Raw genomic sequence first — 20,623 nt, 5'->3', positions numbered from 1 at the left:
AGACTTTTTTTTTTAATTGCCAAAAGCCTACGCTTTCGTTGTAAGAGGTGTCTGACTGGGTTTCAGAGGCAGAAAACCCTATCTAACCATCTCTCAATGTGTGGGAATATGAAGCAGGGCAAAACGGTCTTCCCAAACAAGGGTGACCACCTGTACTTTCGGAGCACGCATGTCATGGAAGAGTTTCTTTTTTGTAGCGGTGACGACATTGAAGCGATTCTGGAACCGACCCAGTCGACGGGAAATGTTTACGAGAATCACATCCCCAGCTCTTTCTGCCTTCTCGTCATCTGCTCTAACGACTCATCCATTGTTGAGGAATACCTCTATCGCGGGCCGGACTACGTAGAAAGATTCATTTTGATTCGTAACTTTCTATCGAAGGAAATACCGCGATTGATTAGGTCGAGTGAAGTGCCTCTTGAAATGACTCGAGAAAACGAGGCTTCCTACTTGGACTCTTCTCGCTGTGGCATTTGCTTCGAACGCTTTAGCAAGAAAATGAAAAATCGCGCCCACGACCACACGACAAAAGAGTATATGCGGGCACTTTTCTCCCAGTGTTAATTAAAGTATCGAATCAACAAACATACTGTTCCACTCATAGCGCATAGCCATTCCTATGACCTTAGCTTTTTTCTAGGAAAACTTAATTTGTTCGAGTCCAAGGACATTAACGTACTCGGAAGCTCATGCCAGAATTTTATTTTTTTAGAAACAGGCAACCTTCGCTTTATTGACAGTCTCGCATTTCTTAATGCAAGCTTGGAGACGCTCGTGCAAAATCTCCACTCTAAGGGCACAGAACATTTTTGTTGTCTTCGGCAGTCCATTCCCGAGCACGTCGACCTCCTTGCCCGCAAAGGAGTGTTTTCACATAAATTCATTACAAGCTTTGAGAGTTACGAGGGGCAGAGCCTTCCACCAAGAGAGTTCAAAGGGTACGTCATAACCCTTAGAAATCTTTGACAAACATTTTAAACACATCAAACATGTTTGATGGGTACGTCAAAACCTTTAAAAAATCCTGGTTGGCACAATAGACGAATTTTCAATAGGGTCTTTTCGTTGAGATGATATATAGTATCAGCTCAACAGCTTGCCCTACAAGAAAGGTTTTTTACAAATCAAGAAACTTACGTGGTAACAAAAATAGCGGCACTAATGGGTTCATGGGGGTGCGTTTTCTTCCACTTCTTCTCTACTTTGGCCACTTGTTCCTTTAGGAGTCTTTTTAGCACTTCAGCATTAAGACTTCCGGTGGCAGTCTGAGCTTGCTTGCCGGGCTGCAGAAATATGATACTATAAATAAGAAAGATATGCACACGCAGATGACGCTTACATTCCACACGCTGGCCTGTAAAAAAATGAACGTTACATAGAGTATATCTTTCCGAGTCCAAAATATATCGTTGATCTGAAAGAAAAAAGGGCGACAGGTGATGAGACGCAGTAGAGTATTTTAGTCTTACATGTAATTAAAAAATGCAAAACACTTTTTAAAGGAACAAAGTAGCCTGCGTGAAATTTAGAAACGAACTTTATTTTTACAGTTTTTTTTAAATTTATACGGCCAGCCTGAAAACGCAAATTCATAATTAAATCTGCGGTCTTGCGGTGGCCGCCGTTGTGTTGTGCATCAATGCATCTCGTCGTTTTATTACACTTAGAACTGCCCTATATGTGGCTCCGAATAATAATATAATTGATTATCTAAGAACCTTAGAATAAGCCTTGATGGTAGTGGACAATTTATTAAATGAAATTAAAGAAAGTATATATCCTCGACCTGTCTCATGGTTACCTTGGTTAATTAAAGACGACTGGTTAAACAAATATAATTGTATATTCTTCAAGTGATAGCCCTCTATTGAAAAAGCGGATATCAATGGTATACAGGAAGTGTTACAGAAGGTGGTTCCTGTATACTTGTGAATGGGAAGAGCTACAGGAAGGTTTCCTGTTTATTCCTATTTGGGTTCTTTGTGTGGGAAACCAGTTACGTTATGAACCGTGAGGAAACAAACCAGCTCCCGCATATACTCAAATGGGAAGTCCTAAATGGTTCCTTACAGGAAGCCACAACCTGTATGGCCTTATTGGGATGTTAAACTCCATTAGGGCCATTTCAGAAAGTAAGATTTTGTACTTTAAAACATGTCGCATGCACTGTTTCAGTTTCAGTACACTCCCTATCAAAAATTATAATTAAGATATGTATCGGACCAATAGACATTTTTATCGGTCTGATAGGAATTTCGATTTGTTCTATAGGAATCTGTGTCGGTCCAATAGGAATTTTTATTAATCTCATAGGAATGTATATCGGTCCCATAGGAAGGTTTCTAGGGCCTTTATGAATTTCTATCCGTCTAATAGGCATTCCTATTGGTTCCACAGGAGGTTAGACTGGCCCCATACGAACTTTATTGGACCATTAGAAATTTTTATCGGTCTAACGAAATATTTTTCTGGCCAATTAGGAATGTATTTTTGACTATGGTAAAAATCTCGAGTGATCCAATAGGTATGCCTAGGACAATTCTGCATGTCTATCTGAGCAGTACAAACCAATAAGACATATGTCAGTCAGAACAATGCAAATGCACATTGGACGCAACAATTGAGAATCGGAGAAATGGGAACACGTTCCTTTACTCTCGCAAAGTTGCCTGGGGCGGAACTGATATATTTGTCTGACATCCAGCTGAGGTAAATATAGTTCGTGTCACAAATACGCCGCTAAATTTGATGCATGTGTTATGTAACCTGGGTTGTGTGATACAAATATCTACTCCACGTCCAAAGATGTGTCCTCGCTAAAAATCCAGCATGTATAAAGAGTACATTAGTGGAGTTAATTATGCGACAATGTTGCGCTTATCTTTTTCTTAATATGTTCGGACGGCAAAAATGGTTTCAACCCATTTTACATAACACACTATCGTTATACATCAATGGGGTTATAAAAAATCGAATAGTTTCGTAGCCGAAGTTAATGCTAGAATCAGACTAACATACAGTCTCAATTTAGAGGAAAATAGCATATTGGAATGCTTGCTTTTCTGACGGAATTTTAGGACAATACCATAACTAATACTTTGGAGCTTGGTGCGTTAAAACTATTTACTAATACAAAAGTGTAAACTGAAAATATTTTTACGGCATCCTTCTATCGAGATTTAGTCAGTTTCGGTTTCGGTTCTCTAAGGAAACAGATCACCTTCGCTAGCGACACCAGTTCCTCTTTCTTTTTTCTCCGACATAGTTGCGCTAGTCGTGCCTTCACTCTAACACACAACGCTAGGAGGGCCGATCACGGCAACTTACGAAGGCAGCTCAGCGAATGACAATGCCGAAACGTATGTTGAGACCAAAAAAACGCCGTCTCAGTTGTGACATTAAGCAATGCAAAACGGCAGGCTTGCATTGCTTAATGTCACAACTGAGACGGCGTTTTTTGGTCTAAACATTTGTTTCGGCATCGTTATTTGCTGAGCTCCCTCCGTAAGTTGCGGTGATTGGCTCTCCGAGTGTTGTGCGTGAAAGTAGACGCACAAACTTTTTTCAGAGCGTTGGGTGCGTCTGTCTCGGAGGATGGAAATGCTTTTACACATAGAAATGTTCTAATTTATTTAAGTTTATCTGTCTGTGAAGTTTGCTGTTATGATGATGATGTTCAAGAAGAGCGTGGAATGTCCACGACGCGACAGTCCGACTTGCAATTCAACACATTTGGTAAGTATGCTTTTTGATATTTGTTGGCATTATAGACGCGTGGAACAAGTTGTGAACCTTTGGGAGTTTTGGAATAACGTCCGCAAACCCTAAGAAATAACGTCGTCGCTACTGCGCATGCGTATACTCAAAACGAGCATTAGGGCTTGGGCTTTTGGGGCCGCTATTTTTCGGATATAGTGTTGGATGGGGCCTGAACGCGCCCCAAAATACCGCTGAAAATGAAGGCGCCCACGATAACTCTGTTGATCGCATCTTCGACGACGCCGTACTCTCGGGAACTGCGTTAGTTGCACTCGGTGACCGCGACCGCAGTCGGTATACAGTCCCCGTGGCGCGCATGCTTGCAAGAGAGCGCCGTTCGAGAAGGATCCGTCGGGTCGAAAGCGCCTACTCCGCCGAGGCCGCCGTTGCATGCGCGCAGCTAGGCTAGCTTGCCCGCTCTGCGGATAGACGAGTAGGACACAGATGAACTTACGGACAGACGAAGACCCCCAATCTCACATGCCCCCTACATCTACCTCAATTCTTTCACCCGCATCCCCTTTCCGCAAAACAATGACCGTAATGTCTTCTACAGACCGCTACTACGAGAACACCGCGGCAAGCGCACTCAAGTATCAGTGCAAAAGGGACAGTATGCACCCCTTCGCCACATTGTGTGGAAATAGTGCACTCAGACAACAATAAAAGAAACATTGTACACCACTGTCTTCACACTTTCCACCAACATTTCGCCGTACTGCGCGAACATCACACAGGAATCGCTGTCACTTAATCGAATTCCTCTGAAAATGTTTGCTAACAACTCGGGCACACCTGCTAATGCACGTTTCCACAGATTTTTTTAGAGAAGCAGGTCTAGCGTGCTCATGTAGGACTTAAGGTTGTGGGCACCCTGGTGGCTCCCCAGCCCAGTCTCCAACCTACGGTGCACAGGTGGCGGACTTTCCCGGGTGGCGCGGAGTCAAGCCGGCCGCGCGCACATCGCGCGCGCCGCCTTCATAAGACGGATCAGAGGCGGCGCGTTGTATTGGCGTGTTTCGAACTGTTTCTTTTCTGGCCGCGGCAATCGTTCTGCGCTCTTTTGTTAGTTTCAGGTGGGCGTTTCTTTTCTTACTTTTTCGCTTCTCTTGTGCTTGTGTTGGTTTATGGTGACGTTTCTTTTTTTGTTGCGCTTGCAGGCATGCTCACATGGGAGCAGGGAGCCGCGACGGCCGCAGCAGCAGAAGTGACCCAATTCGCGAAGGTCCCGGTGACGTGTGATTCCGTGATGCAGCGCCTGGCCCTCACGCCTGGCCGGCAGGAGACTCCACCGCGAGAGTCCTGACCACACTTGACGATTCCAGTCTACACGAGGTACGACGACGTCAAGTCCGTGGCAAACTTCCTGGGTGAGTTGCAGACGTACCACCTTGCCTCCGGTGCATCGGAACCCTTCATCGGGGACCGCATTGTCCCACTGGCGTTGGAAGCCAGCGCCGAGTGCTGGTTGTGGTCGCAGGCCCCCTTCACCACCTGGCGGACTTACAGACAAGACTGCGAGAAGAGTTCCTGCCCGGAGGCTACGCAACGCAGATTCTCCGAGAGCTCGACGCAAGGATGCAGCACCCGGAGGAAAGTGTGGTCCAGTGCGTTCGGGTCATGCTAGAGCTGCTCAAGAGGGCGGACCCGAATACACCGCAGTCGGACCGAGTAGCTCGGGTCAGAAGACAGTGCCACCTAAGATACCACGATTACCTCAGCAACCTCACATTTGAGACCCTTGAAGAGCAGGTCCGGTGCGCCCGCCTCATCGAGGAAGCTAATCACGCTGCGCGGAACTACGTGTCTCCGCGACCAGCGAAGTACGCGTTCGAACCGGCATGCGCATGGCAGGACCTTAAGGCCTCCACGGAAGCGGACTGTCCGATCGAGGCCTTCCTTCCCCACCACGTACACCATGAGAGTTGGCATGGCACACATGGCGTTCACCCGTGCGGAATAAGTGGACGTTCGCCTAAATCTCATCGAGAGGTCCCCGGAGGTCACAGCGGGGCCCGTGAGGGTCCCGGGCGGAGGTCGTCACGACAGGTGGGAGGTCGTTGGCCGCGCCATATAGAAATCTGGGGCCCAACGGAGATAATCACCCAAGCGAACCAACTTCGTCAGTCTGCTCCTGCAAGTGCTGGGGAAAACTAGCACACTGCGATTGAAATCTTGCAGCCATGCCGCACTGAACGCCGAACCATTCACTGCCTAGTTTTGGGATTCTCCGAAATTCTCTGTAGCAAGAAAGAAACGAAGTAATTTCAACTTAATCCCCACAGTTCGGCGACGTCACCGGACACGTCACAGTGCAGTTCTCTTCTGATGTAGTTTGTTGGCGATGGAGATTAGGCTCCTCCCACCAGCGACGTCACGATGCAGTTTCTCCACCGCTTTTTCCAGCATAGACACACTGGACTGGGCTTCTCGCTACTGCACCTGGAAAACGGAGAGGTCATAAACTGGGTGCTACTGGGTCTGACCTTCGCGGACGACATTGTGCTGACGGCGGGCTGTGAAACGGAGATGCAACAACTTCTCCAGAAATGTGCTGATGACGCTGTCGTGCTTGGTCTCTAGTACAACATATCCAAATACGCCCTGATACAATTCGCGGGCACTGAGAGAGAAAACCTCGATAGCCTCGCATTTGGCCTTGTCGTATTACCGGTACTGAACAAGTATAAGTACCTAGGTGTTGAGTTGTCGTACGAGGCAAACTATCTGAAACATCATTACGTCCACCTCAGTCAATCCGCCACACGGGGAGCTAACATTCTCTGTAAGCGCAGCCTATGGAGCTGTAATAGATTCATGGTGAACCGCAAAATGTGGAAGGCGGTGGTGGTGCCAGGTAAGACATAAGTGTTAACCGCCTACTAGCGCCACCTGCACCGCCTTCTAAACTGGTGTAGGAACAATTGGCGACGAGGAAGAAGAAGAAAAAAGAATGCCAACGTTCGGCCGTAATGAAGCCTTCGAGGGGGGAGGCGATGAGCGGCCTGCCTACGTGGAACGAATTCATGAATTTTTCAACGCCAACGACGTCGCTGCGGCGAAAAAGAAGTCGATTTTCTTGAGCTGCTGCTGCCAAAGGACGTACACCCTACTTCGGAACCTGGTGAAGCCCCTGACACCACAGGACAAGTCACTCACCGAGATTCTGGCTGTACTCGGGAAGCATTACGCTCCTACACCTTCAGCTGTGGTTCAGTGTTTTTACTTCAACACCCGGGTACGTTCTGAAGCGGAATCGATCAGCGATTTCGTTGCAGCACTGAAATTCTTATCAGAGCATTGTGATTACGGAACCGAATTTGAAAACATGCTGCGCGAAAGAATCGTGTGTGGCATCAACAACGCTACGATTCAGACCCGGCTGCTCGAGTTACCGGACCTCACCTTCTAAATTGCTGTTCAAACTGCGCTCGCAATGGAATCTGCGAAGAAGGATGCCGGCGATCTCTGCCAGGCTGGTGTAAGCATTCTGTCTACACACAAGGTTGGAGACCCAGCCCAAAATACCAGCTGTTATCGCTGCGGAGAGAGAAGCCACCTGACACCTCAATGCAGACACATTGATTCGACGTGCCATTGCTGTCAGAAGAAAGGTCACCTGTTGGCGGTGTTCAACTCAAGGAAGAACGTGAATCTGCCCAAATCAAAGGCTTCGCGGACGCCTCGTCGAGGTCAGCAAAGATCAACGCCGTCGGCTCAGATGAACACAGTCCACAACGACGTTGACACTTCTGAAGACTCAAGTCAATTCTCGCAAGCGACGACTTACGACATGTGGCACCTAAGTGGATCGGCCACGGTACCACCTTTTCTGATCTCCGTTGAAGTTTTCGGCAAACCTCTTTCCATGGAGCTAGATACCGGAGCAAGCGTCTCGGTGATGTCTGCAGCCAGGTTTCACGCTGCATGTGCCAATATGAGTCCCAAACATTCAAACGTTCTTTTGCGGGGATTTTCTGGAGACCTTGTGCAAGTCAAAGGCAAAGCAAACGTTCATATTAAGTACAAAGGTCATGAGGAAGTTTCTCCACTGTTCTTTACCACCGAACCTTCAGCAACGTTGCTTGGCCGGAACTGGTTTCGCGCTCTGGGCCTGAGCTTCGAGGGACTCGAGACTGTGAACAAGCTGACTGATGTCGGAACCATTATAAGTCAATTCTCTGGAGTCTTCGAAGAGGGCTTAGGCGTCTTCAAGGGAATTTCTGCAAAAAATTCTTGTGCCCACGGATGCTTCACCAAAGTTCTGCAAGCCCCGACCTCTCCCATTTGCACTGCGCGATGGAGTCACCCAGAAACTCCAGAGATTGCAACGGGAGGGGGTGATCGAACCTGTCAAAACTTCGGACTGGGCAGCCCCCATTGTTTCTTTCTGAAAGAAGGATGGCAGGGTGCGCATATTCTGAGACTATAAAGTGACAGTGAATCCCGTGTCACGATTGGAAACCTACCCTGTTCCACGTGTTGAACACCCACATGAGTCTTTTTCGGTGCTATAGGCTCCCGTTCGGAGTATCTTCGGCCCCGGCCATATTCCAGCGCGAAATGGAGAATCTTTTCCGAGGCTTACGAAGCGTAGCCGTTTACTTTGACGACATCATTGTCACGGGTGTTGATGATCAGGACCACTTGAAGAACCTCAAGAGCGTTCTTCAGTGACTTCAGGATGCCCATCTCAATGTGAAGTTGGAAAAATGCGAGTTCTTTGCACCTGAAGTGGAGTACCTGGGCCACGTCATTAACAACCACGGACTGGTTGCAAACCCAAAGAAGGTGGATGCCATCGTCAACGCCCCTGTTCCTCGTAACGCGAAGGAACTTCAAAGTTACCTTGGCTTGATGAACTTTTACAGACGTTTGTTGCCAAATCTTTCATCGACGCTTCGGCCCCTGCATCTGCTGCTCATGGAGGGCAAGAGGCGGACGTGGCAGAAGGAGAAACGGCAAGCCTTTTGTGAAAGTAAAAGGCTCTTGACAAGAGCACCTGTTCTGGTGCATTACGACTCCAAAAAAGAGCTTCTACTCAGCTGCGACGCGTCACCGTACGGTGTTAATGCTGTGCTGGCGCATATCGAGAATGATGGAAGAGAGCGACCAGTGGCGTTTGCGTCACGGTGTTTACTTCCGGCTGAACAAAATTACAGTCAAGTTGACAGAGAAGTTCTTGCTTTGGTTTTCGGCGTAAGCAAGTTTCACCAATAGCTGTGGGAGAGACCATTCACTGCGGTAACCGACCACAACTGCGGTGCCAAGCCAAGCCTCTCCCCGAGTTACAAGGTGGGCTTTGACCCTTTCATGTTACCAGTTTAAACTCATCTACAGACCTGGAAGGCTGTTGGGGAACGCCGACGGTCTCAGCAGACTGCCTCTTCCGACGAACAGCGCCCCCGATAGCACGCCAGCCGACGTGTTCATGCTGGAGCAGTCCTACTCTGATGTCTTATCTCCAGCTACAGTCGCTCGAATGACAAAGAGAGATCCTATGCTCTCGCAGGTGGTGCAGGCTGTGCTCACTGGAACAGCTTTTCCTGCCGGTGGAGACTGGGGTCCTTTCTCTGCCAGGTACAACGAACTCAGCCTACACGAAGGTTGCCTTTTGTGGGGATCTCGTGTAGTAGTGCCTAAGCTCCTACAGCCCCAAGTGCTTCAACTTCTTCATGCTGGACACCCTGGAGTAGAAAAAACCAAGATGATTGCCAGATGCCATGTCTGGTGGCCAGGCATCGATAATGCTATCGCCAATCAAGTGAGAGACTGCAATGTCTGTCAAGCTTATCACAAGTCTCCACGTGGCGTACCCATCACGCCTTGGCCTTTTCCCGAGAAGCCTTGGTCCAGGCTCCATGTCGACTTTGGGGGCCCATTCACGGGCCACTACTTCCAAGTTATGGTAGACGCTTTTTCCAAGTGTGTGGAAGTACATCCTGTTCCATCACCCTCAGCAGAGGCCACGATATTGGTGTTCAGGGCCGTTTTCACGCACCATGGCCTGCCCGACCTCATTGTTTCTGTAATGAGCCAGCATTTAACAGCAGCCAGTATGCTGAATTCTTGCAGCGGAATGGCATTCGTCGCATGCCGGTACCACCATACCACCCCGCTTCTAATGAAGCAGCAGAAAGAGTAGTTCGAACTATAAAGGACAAGCTCACGAAGAGTGCGCCTGGTGAATTCAAAACTCGGGTAGCAAGATTTCTATTTTACTATCGCACGACGCCGCATGAATTAACGGGTCGAGCGCCATGCGAGTTGCTCATGGGCAGGAAAATCAAAACGCCATTAGACGTCATGCACCCCAACCTTCGGACCACCGTTCAACTGAAACAACCGAAGCAGAAGTTGCACGCTGACCAAGGTTGCTGTTGTGGTCCACTGCTCGATTCTGGTACGCCGGTATTTGCAAGGAATTTCAGACCCGGACCGCCTTGGGTGCCTGCTTCAGTTTCGGGCCCAGTGAGTGCATCCTCAGCCGAGATTACCCCGGTAGATGGAACGTCCTGGCATAGAGATGGAGATCACCTTCGTCTGAACCCCATGCATCCTTCTCCCAGCCAGAGGTCGTCCTTCAACAGCATCCCGAGCTGCCGCTACCGATGGAAAATACCGCACCAAGTGAAGCCGAACCTGAGCAGCAGCCGACACCATCAGGGGAAACATGCACATCACCAACCCCTGCCCTGGTCGAGGAGAGTCCCGCTATTTTAAGGAGGAGCTTAAGAATCAAGCGACCTTTTCGGCGGTACTCTCCAGGAAAATGAAAAAATAAAACTTCACTTAGGGGGGAGGAGTGTCAACCGCCTACTAGCGCCACCTGCACCGCCTTCTAAACTGGTGTAGGAAGGACGGCAATGTATTATTTGTGGGTTATTAAAGATCAGTGTGTTGTGAGCTGTCATCCAGTTCGCATGTCTTTTCTCGCACTCATAACAATAAGAACCACCTTGGAGCGCAGACAACGAGAAGTAGGACGCCAAGCGCTGGGCTGCCATGGCACGGTTGCGAATGAGGCAGTGCAGGAGGACCTGGGCTGGTCGTCTTTTGGAGCGAGAGAGGGGACAAGCAAGGTTTCCTACGACGGGCGGCTTCGACTCATAGAGCGGTGCCGCTGGGCCCAAGAGGCTGTTCGTATACACACATATGCCTTCTCTGCTGAGCCGCTGGCGAAAGCGCCTTTACTAGCTTCAGGAGAAGTTCGGCTTTTTCGCAGAACCGGTGGAGGCCATCACAGAAAAAAAATAAAAGTATGTTGTACGCAAGAGGGTTCGCGAACAGGAGAATGTGAAATGGCTGAAGGCTGCCCGAGCAAAGTCAACCGTGACAATATATGCGGAATTCAAACAGCAAATCATGGCAGAGACGCGGCTGAACGACAACAGCTTGGGCAGCCGCCTATTGTTCGACGCTTGTGCGTGTGCCCTGCGCACACTGGTGTACAAACAGTGTCGACAATAATGTCGACTGTGTGCCGATTATGCGAGGTTGCGAGCGAATCCGTGAAGCACATCAAACTTCATTGTGGCGGAATCCAAGCATCTGCCACTTATCCCAGCGAAGAGGTGAACCGACTACTCGGAGATGTCCTGCCTCTAGCGACAGTGCTTTGTTTCTCGACAACAAGCGAGAAAGCCAGTAATACTGAGGCCTTTTGGAAGATCATCAGCAGACGAAAAGACGACTGGCGGATTGGTGGCATGAAACACATCACAGGGGGCGCGGAATTCACCCCCAGGCTTCGGCACAATTAATCGAGACCGGCCGTTACATGACCAGCTTTCTGGGACACCCTCTTTTAGTTCCCGATTCTCATGACACGTGGCGCATCAGCCTTGAGCAAGATAGAGTGCCTTCATTCGCACGCGCGTTTATGCTCGAGTTGTGACATCTCAGTCATTTTTTCGCCGAATGGATTTTTTTTTTTTTGCATTTTGAAGCGCACGCAATCTATTGTCACTCAGCTCGAGCGCGTAGCTTTCACTAGAATGTACTAGAAAGTACGAGAGGGACGAGATACAGGCTCTGTTAATGCTTTCAGTTGCACCTCAAAATGTGGAAAGCGATCAAGTGAAACCAAGCCACTTCGATCGAAGCGCCACCTTCGCTGCGTGCGATCGAGCAACGACAGAGGTCAAGATCATATCGGCAATATAGCCCCTTAGGGGATATATTGTATTTTTTATGCTTTTGACGTCAGAGGTAACGTCAAAGCACCACGACACGATGACGTGGCGTTACGACGACGCCACGACGTCATCGTCAACTACGAGGTTACGCGACGCCAGGATGCTATCGTAAGGCCGTCGAGACATCCCGTCACGTCGAGGATGACGCTGTTTCACTGCATCAAGTCGCCGTTGTAACGCAGTCGTGATATCTCGTTGAGGACAACGCCGTTACGCGACATTAAGACGCCGTTGCGACGCGGTCGGGACATCGCGTCGCGTTGAGGACAACGGCGTTACGCGATATCAAGTCGCAGTTACAACGCGGTCATGACGTCGCGCGCCGCGTCGAGGACGACGTGGACGTGGTCGTCGATGCCGGCGTTGACGTCGACGCCCCACGCAACGTCAAACATTGCTATGACGTCACGTTAACGACGTCCTGACGTCACCGTTAACGTCAACGTCACAACGAAGACTTGACGGCGTGTAACGTCGGCGCCTTCGCCAGTACCAACGCCGACGCGCAGTCACGACGAAGTTCTGAATTCGTGTAACGTCGTCAACGATGACGTCAACGACAACGTCCTGAAGTTGTCGGGATGTCTTCGTGACGTCAAAGTGCGTCACGTCGACAACGACGTCGACGAACTGACACCAAGCGTCCTTATGACGTCACATTGACAAAGACGCCGTCGTCTTGACGTCCTGTGACAATGTCGTCGTCGTCATCAACGTCAACGTTGACATCGTCGTCGTTGTCAACGCAATATGACGTCAGAACACAGTCTTGATGTCGCGTAACGCACGTTGTCAACGTCGACGTTGGCGTCAAGGCGTCGTCTTGATGTCGCATGGTGTTGTGACAACAACTCAGGTCGCGGTGACTTTATGTACGTTATGAGTGACGTCTAGGTTGTATAAAAAATGTAGTCCAGCGCTCTATTGTTTCTATGACCTTGACCAGTGTGCCGGTCAAGCTTGCGTATGGAACGGAACGTGTTTTTCGTTAAAAAAACGGCTAATCCAAACCACTTCGCTCGTAGCGTCCGAGAAGGCGCTACGAGCGAAGTGGTTTGGATTCACCGGTTTTTTCCACATGCGGAAGTACCTAAATAGCACTCCGGTGGCCGCACTTGTCGTTTCTAGTACACTCTACTTTGGCTATAGCGGGTTTCACATGCAGCGATTTTGGCCCTAAAGCGGCGCGATTTCTGCCGTCGCGGCGCTCGTGCCGCAGAATTGCTGGTGCTGGTCAGAGCGCCGCGACGGCAGAAATCGCGCCGCTCTAGGGCCAAAACCGCTGCATGTGAACTATGCTTATTGCATAGACGCCACTTTTACCGTCTTGTCACGCACCGAGTGTGCGAGAGCGTCACGTGCTGGCACATTCAGGGCAACAATGGATGTCTTCATTCTCAGACAGAAAGACATGTAAGCAGCCTAGAGCAAGATAAACGGAAAATTCGAAGCGCGTGACCGCCTATCTGAACCTCCTCTTCTGTGCATCTCTCCGGCCTCCCACCATTTTCACCGTTTCCGTCTGGCCAAATACTTTACTATGGGGAATACATTACACTCTGCTCATTTGCATTAGACAGAACGGATACAGCGCCGAATCCAGCCCTGAAGGAGGGGAGGTCTGCGCTGAGTCTTCTTTTTTTTTTTTGGCAAATAAGCTGTCATTATTATCAGTCGCCGGCATTTCACGACTACGCGCCATGCTACGCCGGCGGTCGGTGCGCCAGTGCAAGCTAGAGCCACTAAATAAGCTCGCTTTCAAAGTAGCGCATTCCTTTTCTTTGACATTTTGCCGACAATAGAGACGCTCTATCCAACTATATTCTCGTTCGCTGCGGCGTCATTGGACAGCGGCAGTCACGTGAGTCGCTATCAGTATCCCCACGTTTTCTCAACGCCACCATCTTGGGTCAGTCGGTCCTCTGCCTGCTGATGTTTACTGTTTACTGCGCGCGCACGCTGAAGTTCGTCGCTCAGCACGCGTACTTTCCGCGTTGCGTCGAGATACGAACAACACGACCTTGATTCGCTGCCACAGCTACGGCTGCGGCAGCTGGCGCAGACGACGGCTACAGCTCGGCTTGGCTCGGCTAGAGTCACTCCTCCATCTGCACGTGGACCAAAGATGGCGGCGCCTGACGTGCTTCAGACGCGCAGTTTGGGAGTTTCGGTGCTCTGAAAGCGTAGCTTTATTTAGTGACTCTAGTGCAAGCCAGTGTCTCGAGGAGTGAAACAACGACAAATGTGTTGCGTGGTGTTTTTGTTAGATACTTTTTAGAAACGATGCACACGATATACCCCGAGTTTCAGCAAACATTAGCCTAGTTTAGGTTTCTGAATTTGGCTTTTAGAAACAAAAAAATCTCCCGAATGTGTGTATTTTGCCGTTTTGCGTTCAAGAGACAATCTGTTGTTTTCTGTATTGCGTATGTTATTTCAGTGATGTGCGCCACTAGTATGGTGTAGTTTTGGAATCTGTATCCTCTAAACGAGGAAACTCTATTGTTCTTTCTTTTTAGGCGCAACCGGCTGTTGGTCAGCCAAGAATTTTCTCTTTGGTCCTTAGTTTTTAGTCTTTATTTATTTGGCTTTGGAGAGCCGCGGCACCGCGGAAAGGCCCGTATCATGAAGGCCCGCGGTGCCGCGTCTAGTGAACATGATAATGTGGTGAGTATATATATACATGGCATGATGACAACGACATGGATTGTTGGTATTGGGGAGGATGGCAGTCCGATTCGCAAAAGTCCAGATTTCGTGGAGGAGGGTTGGGCTAAAGCCCCTCGATATGTTTGCGTTTGTCCTGCAAGTAGCGTCAAATGCGCGAGTGCACGGGACCCGCATCTCGAGCGGCCCTTGGAAGCGAATGGCGGCGCAGCACTGAATTGAGCGGCTCTAGGAAGCGAATGGCGGCGGAGCACCCGCTCGTGGCACGTGTCTCGCGCGGTTCCACAACAATGGTTGGCGGTACTTGAAAAAACGCCTTTATCAAGGGGCTTTAGGTTGGGCGGGTCAGCAGCGAGCCATGGGTTCTGGCACGCTGTTCGATCGGTACATGAAGGAGCCCCAGGAACATTATGGCATGGCGCTGTTGCTCACTCGGGTCCACTGGTCTCGAAGCATCAGGCGAAGGAGGTAGCCCAGTCAAAGTAGAAGCTGCCGCCTCCGAGGAACCGAGGCCCAGGGCTTAGATTGAGGCACCACCGTCACCCGGCGTGCCATCTTCTCAACGTCGTCGTCGTTATGTTCTTTATTTATACGCGTATTTATGTATAAATAAAATAAGATGGATAAAAAGACACACAATCGAACGGCCAGCGGCGCGCCGTCCTAGTTATATTTCTAGTTATTTCTAGTTATACACGCCTGAACGAATTTTGTTCAGTTTGTGTCTGTAAGCGAGCTAAAACTTTACGTACACTAGCAAATTCAATGCAAAATATATGCAATGCAAGTGTTTCTGACCCTAAATAACAATTGCTCATATTTGAAATCCAGGGCACTAATTTTGATTGTAAACACCTAATTATTATATAGTCATATTATAACCGCCACATTCTTAGTCAACAAAGAGTTTTAGTAGATAGTTCCCGTGACTCCGATAACAGTATCCGATACTCCGCCACCGCCTCCCTTGTGCATGCATAGTATCGTTATCGGGGCTATCGGAGGTATCGGAACGATCTACTAAAACTTTCTAATATGCTGTCACAAACAAATCGTACAAATTTTTTTTCCGATGAGCCTATGTAAAGGTAGCTTGGCCGCAAGCTTCTTTGTGCACGGCTGAGTGCTAACTTTAGAGGGGCAGAAAGCGGGCCGAATTTGAGTCTCGAGGAATAAAATGTATTAATTAAAATACCGACGTTTTAACTGCGGTGTGTGCTATGAGTCAGCAGCTATTATATTCCTCGGGAACTTTACGATTCTTCATTTCAGTGAGATGAAAATTAAAGTTTTTTCGAAGTGCCCTATAGGACACAATGCAACAATATTATATCGGGCCCAGGAATAAAGAAGTACACAATCCTGAGGTTCAAGTTGGTATAACATAAGACCGTATTAGTGCCATCTATAGATATCCCGGGGAACTTTAGGATTTCTGCTGTATTTTGGCTGAAATTATAATTTTACTGCGTATTCCTGAGAATGGCCAAGACAGGGCGCATGGAGACCGTGTCCAGTAGAGTTCCTGTATAGGCTCCCTACGGGAGCTAGAGTCGCGCGTTAGTTGCGCAACTTCGTGTGGATACAAGGGGTATCCACATGGAGTTCTCCTTCGTGTGGATACCCCTTGTATCCACACGAAGGAGAACTCCGCGGACGGATGTCGTGACGTCAACAACCCGGGAAACTCCAACCCCGGCTCCGCCGCGTGCACCTGCGGATCTTTCGTGCTGACAGAACGAAGCCTCCGCGCCTCCGCCACGGAGAAGAACGGCGCTTCGAGGCGTCAAAAAAGGATGACGTATGTCCCACGTGATGCAAGCTCCACGGAGGAAAGTGGCGGATTTCTCCTTCGTGTGGATACCGTTAGCGCCGAGATATATCGGTGGCGCCCTCTAATGGTTTCCATCCGTGACGTCCCGACTGGGTTTGCCTCGCCATGACGTCACCAGTTGTTACCCTGGCTACTTACCACCAGGTGCGACGACGAGTTCGATGGTGTGTTTTAAATGCACAGTGGAAGCTAGGAGCCATCGTAACCGGAACTAACACCGTCAAAGTTGACAACCTGACTGTGGGGACCATGCAGGGCAAGAAGAAGGTTCGTGTGAACATGTTCGTGCCGGAACCAGAAGTAACTTTTATTCTGTCGAAAATAACATACAAACCCGCCTTCGCGGTGGCACAGGGTTGCCTGCGGCAATCACGTACGCTAGGGTTGCGCCCTCTACATCTCCCCCCTCAGAATCACACTAAAGGTTCAACTTCCTGGGACACACCAGCCGTCTGCCATACCTGGTTCTTTGTACAGGTAAGGTATCCAAGTCGGGTTCGTGGCGCCGGAGGTTGTGGCTCGTAGGCGAAGGTGGCTGTCGAGGTTGAGCCGATCCTTGAGCTGCAGCTGCAGGTTGTTGTTGAGGTGAAGCCCGTTCCTGTGCTGCAGGTGCCGCCGGCTCTTGAGAAGGAGCCAGTCCTTGAGCCGCTTCTCTCGCGGTTGAATCTTCACTGCCTGTCCTGAAAGGCACCAAGTTTCTCCGTTTGCGCTGCCAGATTGCTCCCTCATCGGTTTCCATCACGTACGACCTGGGACGTTGTGTTGGACTGAGGGCAGTAGCCTTTACTCATTCTGGACAAACCCAGACGCGGGTACCGTCTTCCAGTGGCGAGAGGCTTCTAGCCCGATGGCGGCGATCGAAGTCGGTAACTTGGCGACGTTTGAGCTTCGCGGCCTGGGTGGCCACCTCCTCCTGCGGCTTGCTACTTGGCACCAGCAATCTCCTCTCCTTGGGAAGTCGAGTGCGGAGTCGGCGCCCCATCAACAATTGTGCCGGACTGAAACCCGAAGGTCCGGGGTATCTCGGTGGTTGAGCAAATCCAGGCACGGATCGTGCGCCTTGCGTAGCAAGTTCATCACCGAGCGCACCATGCGCTCTGCCTCTCCATTGGACTGTGGGAAGTTGGGGCTGCTTGTCTGGTGTGCGATTCCGTAAGGTGCCATGAACCGAGCGAACTCGTGGGACTGGAAGGGTGGTCCGTTCTCTGAACGCAGAGAGGATGGGATGCCGTGACGAGGGAAAATGCTTTTAAGTAGTTGGATGACATACCCAGCTGTTGCAGAGTTGAGTGAGACCACTTCCGGGTAACTGGAATAATAGTCGACCACGAGGAGGTAAGTCTGTCGGTTCAGGTGAAACAAGTCAGTGCCCAAAAGTCCCAAGGTATACTTGGAAGCTGCGTGCTCCGAAGTGGCTCTGCCGGATTGTCTTGGTACAACGTGCACTGTTCACATTGTGCCACGAGTGCTGTTATATCAGCGTTGATACTTGGTTACCATACTGATTCCCGGGCCCGAGCCTTGCATTGGTAATGCCTTGGTGACCTTCATGAATCAAAGTCAGCGCTGTCGCACGTTGCACTGTTGGTACCGCGATGCGAGTGCCGTTCAGAAGTAAACCATCTCAAACCGAAAGTTCGTCCAACACGCTTGCATACTTCGTCAGGTGGAGAGGTAACTTCGACTTCGGAGGAAACCCGTTGTGGCACATTGACGTGAGTGCGTGACACTTCCCCTCGCTTGCTTGGGCAGTTCGAAGGTCCTTCAGCTGTAGGGATGAGCTCTGAAGGACTTCCGCAGCAAACACTTCGATTGTGTCTAGAGGACGATACGAATCGGCAGGTTCCGTGGTGACGCGAGACAGAGAGCCCGCTGTTGCGAGAAGCTTCCCATGGATGTACGACATCGTGAACTGGTACCGTATCACCTTCAGTCGAAGGCGCTGGATACGTGGAGGTACCACTTCTAAGTCCATCTTGCAAAACAGTGAAACCAGTGGCAGGTGATCTGTCTTTACGTCAAAGACCAACCCACGGAGAAACTCGTCGAACCGTTCAATTGCCCATAAAGCCGCCCGGGCTTCCTTCTCCGTTTGGCTATATTGTAGTTCAGTCGCTGTAAGGGACCTCGACGCGAAAGCAACCGGTCTTGTTTCACCGGAAGGCTGAGTTTGTCGAAGGACTACCCCCAAGCCGAATGAACTGGCATCCGCTGAGACGACTGTTGTGTACGCCGGATGATACTTCGCCATGCAGCGGTCCGATACTAGCATCAACTTGAGCTTGGTGAATGCTGTTTCTTGTTCGTAGGACCAGTTCCATGCAGCATTCTTGCCGAGGAGCGCTCTGATAGGAGCTGCAATGTCCGATACATGCGGAAGGAAACGCCCGAGGTGGTTCACCATACCAATGACGCGTCTTACACCTGCTAGGTCAGTTGGTGCGCTCATCTCCTTGATCGCTTGGAGCTTGCTTGGGTCAGGACGGATGCCCCTTGCAGATACCATCACCCCCAGGAAGGAAACCTCATTCCAAGCGGAAGCAGCACTTCTTCTCATTCAAGGTGATGCCTGCCCGGGATAGTCGCATCAGGACTTGCTGCAGGCGGGAGTCGTGTTCTTCGAGAGTGCGTCCGAAGATGAGTATGTCGTCTATCATGCACACATCGCTTTCCAGGCCTTCCAAAATCCTGGACATCTGCTTCTGGAAACATTCCGACGCAGAGGTGATGCCAAAGGGCATCCGACGGAATCAGTAGCGTCCGAAAGGTGCGATAAATGTGGTGAGTTCTTGCGATTATTCCGCAACTTCACCTGGTAGAAGCCTGATTTAGCGTCCAACATTTAGAACACCGTTGCGTCTCCCAGCAGGTCCAGGACCTGGTCGACCGTGGAAAGGACCTGGCGTTTTCGCAGGACCACCCGGTTTAACTTCGTAAGGTACACGCAAAGCCTGTGACCCCCAGTGGCTTTGGGTACGACCACCAGTCCGGCGCACCATGGTGTTGGCGTGTCAACTCGGCGAATGACACCTTCTTGTTCTATCCTCTGCAGTTCCCTGCGGACGACTTCACGCAACGGGATGGGGATGCGCCTTGCCACGCTAAGAGAAAATGGAACAGCGTCTGGCCGGAGGTGGTTCTTGTGTTCTTTAGAGAAAGATCCGAGGCCATTAAACATCTTATCGCGAGTCTGAGAAGAGAATTTGACGGTAGGAAGGTCCTTTTCTTTCGATGGGACGCCGTCGAAGAATTTGACGACTTGAAGTGCCTGACTGGCTGGAAAGCCCAAAAGAGGCACGGAGAGGGATTTTGCCGCGTACAGCCTTTGCTGGGTTGACTTCCCTCTCCACAGCAAAGTGGCCATGAAGGACCCAAGAACGTTGAGTGGCTGCTGCCCTGGCCCGAAGAAGGTGTTGTCCACCTTGTCGAGGGACGGCGGCAGGTTGGGGAAGGTGTTCAAGACGGCTGAAACTTCGGCTCCCGAGTCAACCTTGAATACTTCCGTGTAGTCGTTGACAGTGACTTCCACGAACTTGCCTTGGTCAAAGTTGCGAACGGCCTACAATCCCAGCGCTGTCACCTGCGTCGACCGTTTCTTCCGGGAACGGCAGACGTCCGCAAAATGGCCTTTTTTCTTGAAGTGGTTGCACAATGAGTTGCGGGCGGGGCATTCCGAGCGAGCGTGTGAAGCACGACCGCAGTAACCGCACGAGCTAGAGCTTGAGGTGCGCTTGTCGCGTGCTGAGCTGTGCTTGACGTGTCCGGCTTGTTGCTGCCGAGATTTGACAGCGTCGAGGCTCACCGGTCGAGACTGCGTGTCGTGGCCTGCGAGCTAGTCTCTCCGCTTTTGGGCGTCTTCTGCTTGTCTCACCTGCACCCATACTTCTTTGAGAGTCAACTTGGGGTTGCGGCAGAGCTGGTCGGCGAGGCGAGCGTCGCGTAAGCCTACGATGAAGCGGTCGCGGACAAGGCGTTCCACAACCTCGGGTGACGGGTAGTTGCATCTCTTGCAGAGCTTGCAGAGTTCCGCATAGTAGCTGTCCACCGTCTCCCCCGGCTGCTGGACGCGCCGGTGAAACACGCCGTCTCTTACACCTTGTTGAGGGGGTAAACGAAATGGGCCGTAAACTTCTCTAGACCACCTTGTGGTCATTAGAAGCGT

General features: G+C 50.3%; 1 protein-coding gene across 1 annotated transcript in view; it reads right to left on the bottom strand.

Moving 5' to 3' along the window:
• LOC115329269 overlaps positions 1-20,623 on the bottom strand; it is an 81,769-nt gene that overhangs the window by 46,614 nt on the left and 14,532 nt on the right. The window contains exons 3-4 of the mRNA XM_040218004.1: positions 1,343-1,417; positions 1,141-1,286 (exon numbers count right to left, since the gene is read on the bottom strand). Coding sequence (XP_040073938.1) covers positions 1,141-1,286; positions 1,343-1,417 — 221 coding nt within the window. The remainder of the gene's footprint in view (positions 1-1,140; positions 1,287-1,342; positions 1,418-20,623) is intronic.

This window comes from Ixodes scapularis, unplaced genomic scaffold (genome assembly GCF_016920785.2).
Source record: "Ixodes scapularis isolate PalLabHiFi unplaced genomic scaffold, ASM1692078v2 PGA_scaffold4__175_contigs__length_147842914, whole genome shotgun sequence".
NCBI lineage: Eukaryota > Metazoa > Arthropoda > Arachnida > Ixodida > Ixodidae > Ixodes > Ixodes scapularis.
Note: the sequence above shows the minus strand (reverse complement) of the source record. Positions and strands in the feature narration are given on the sequence as shown.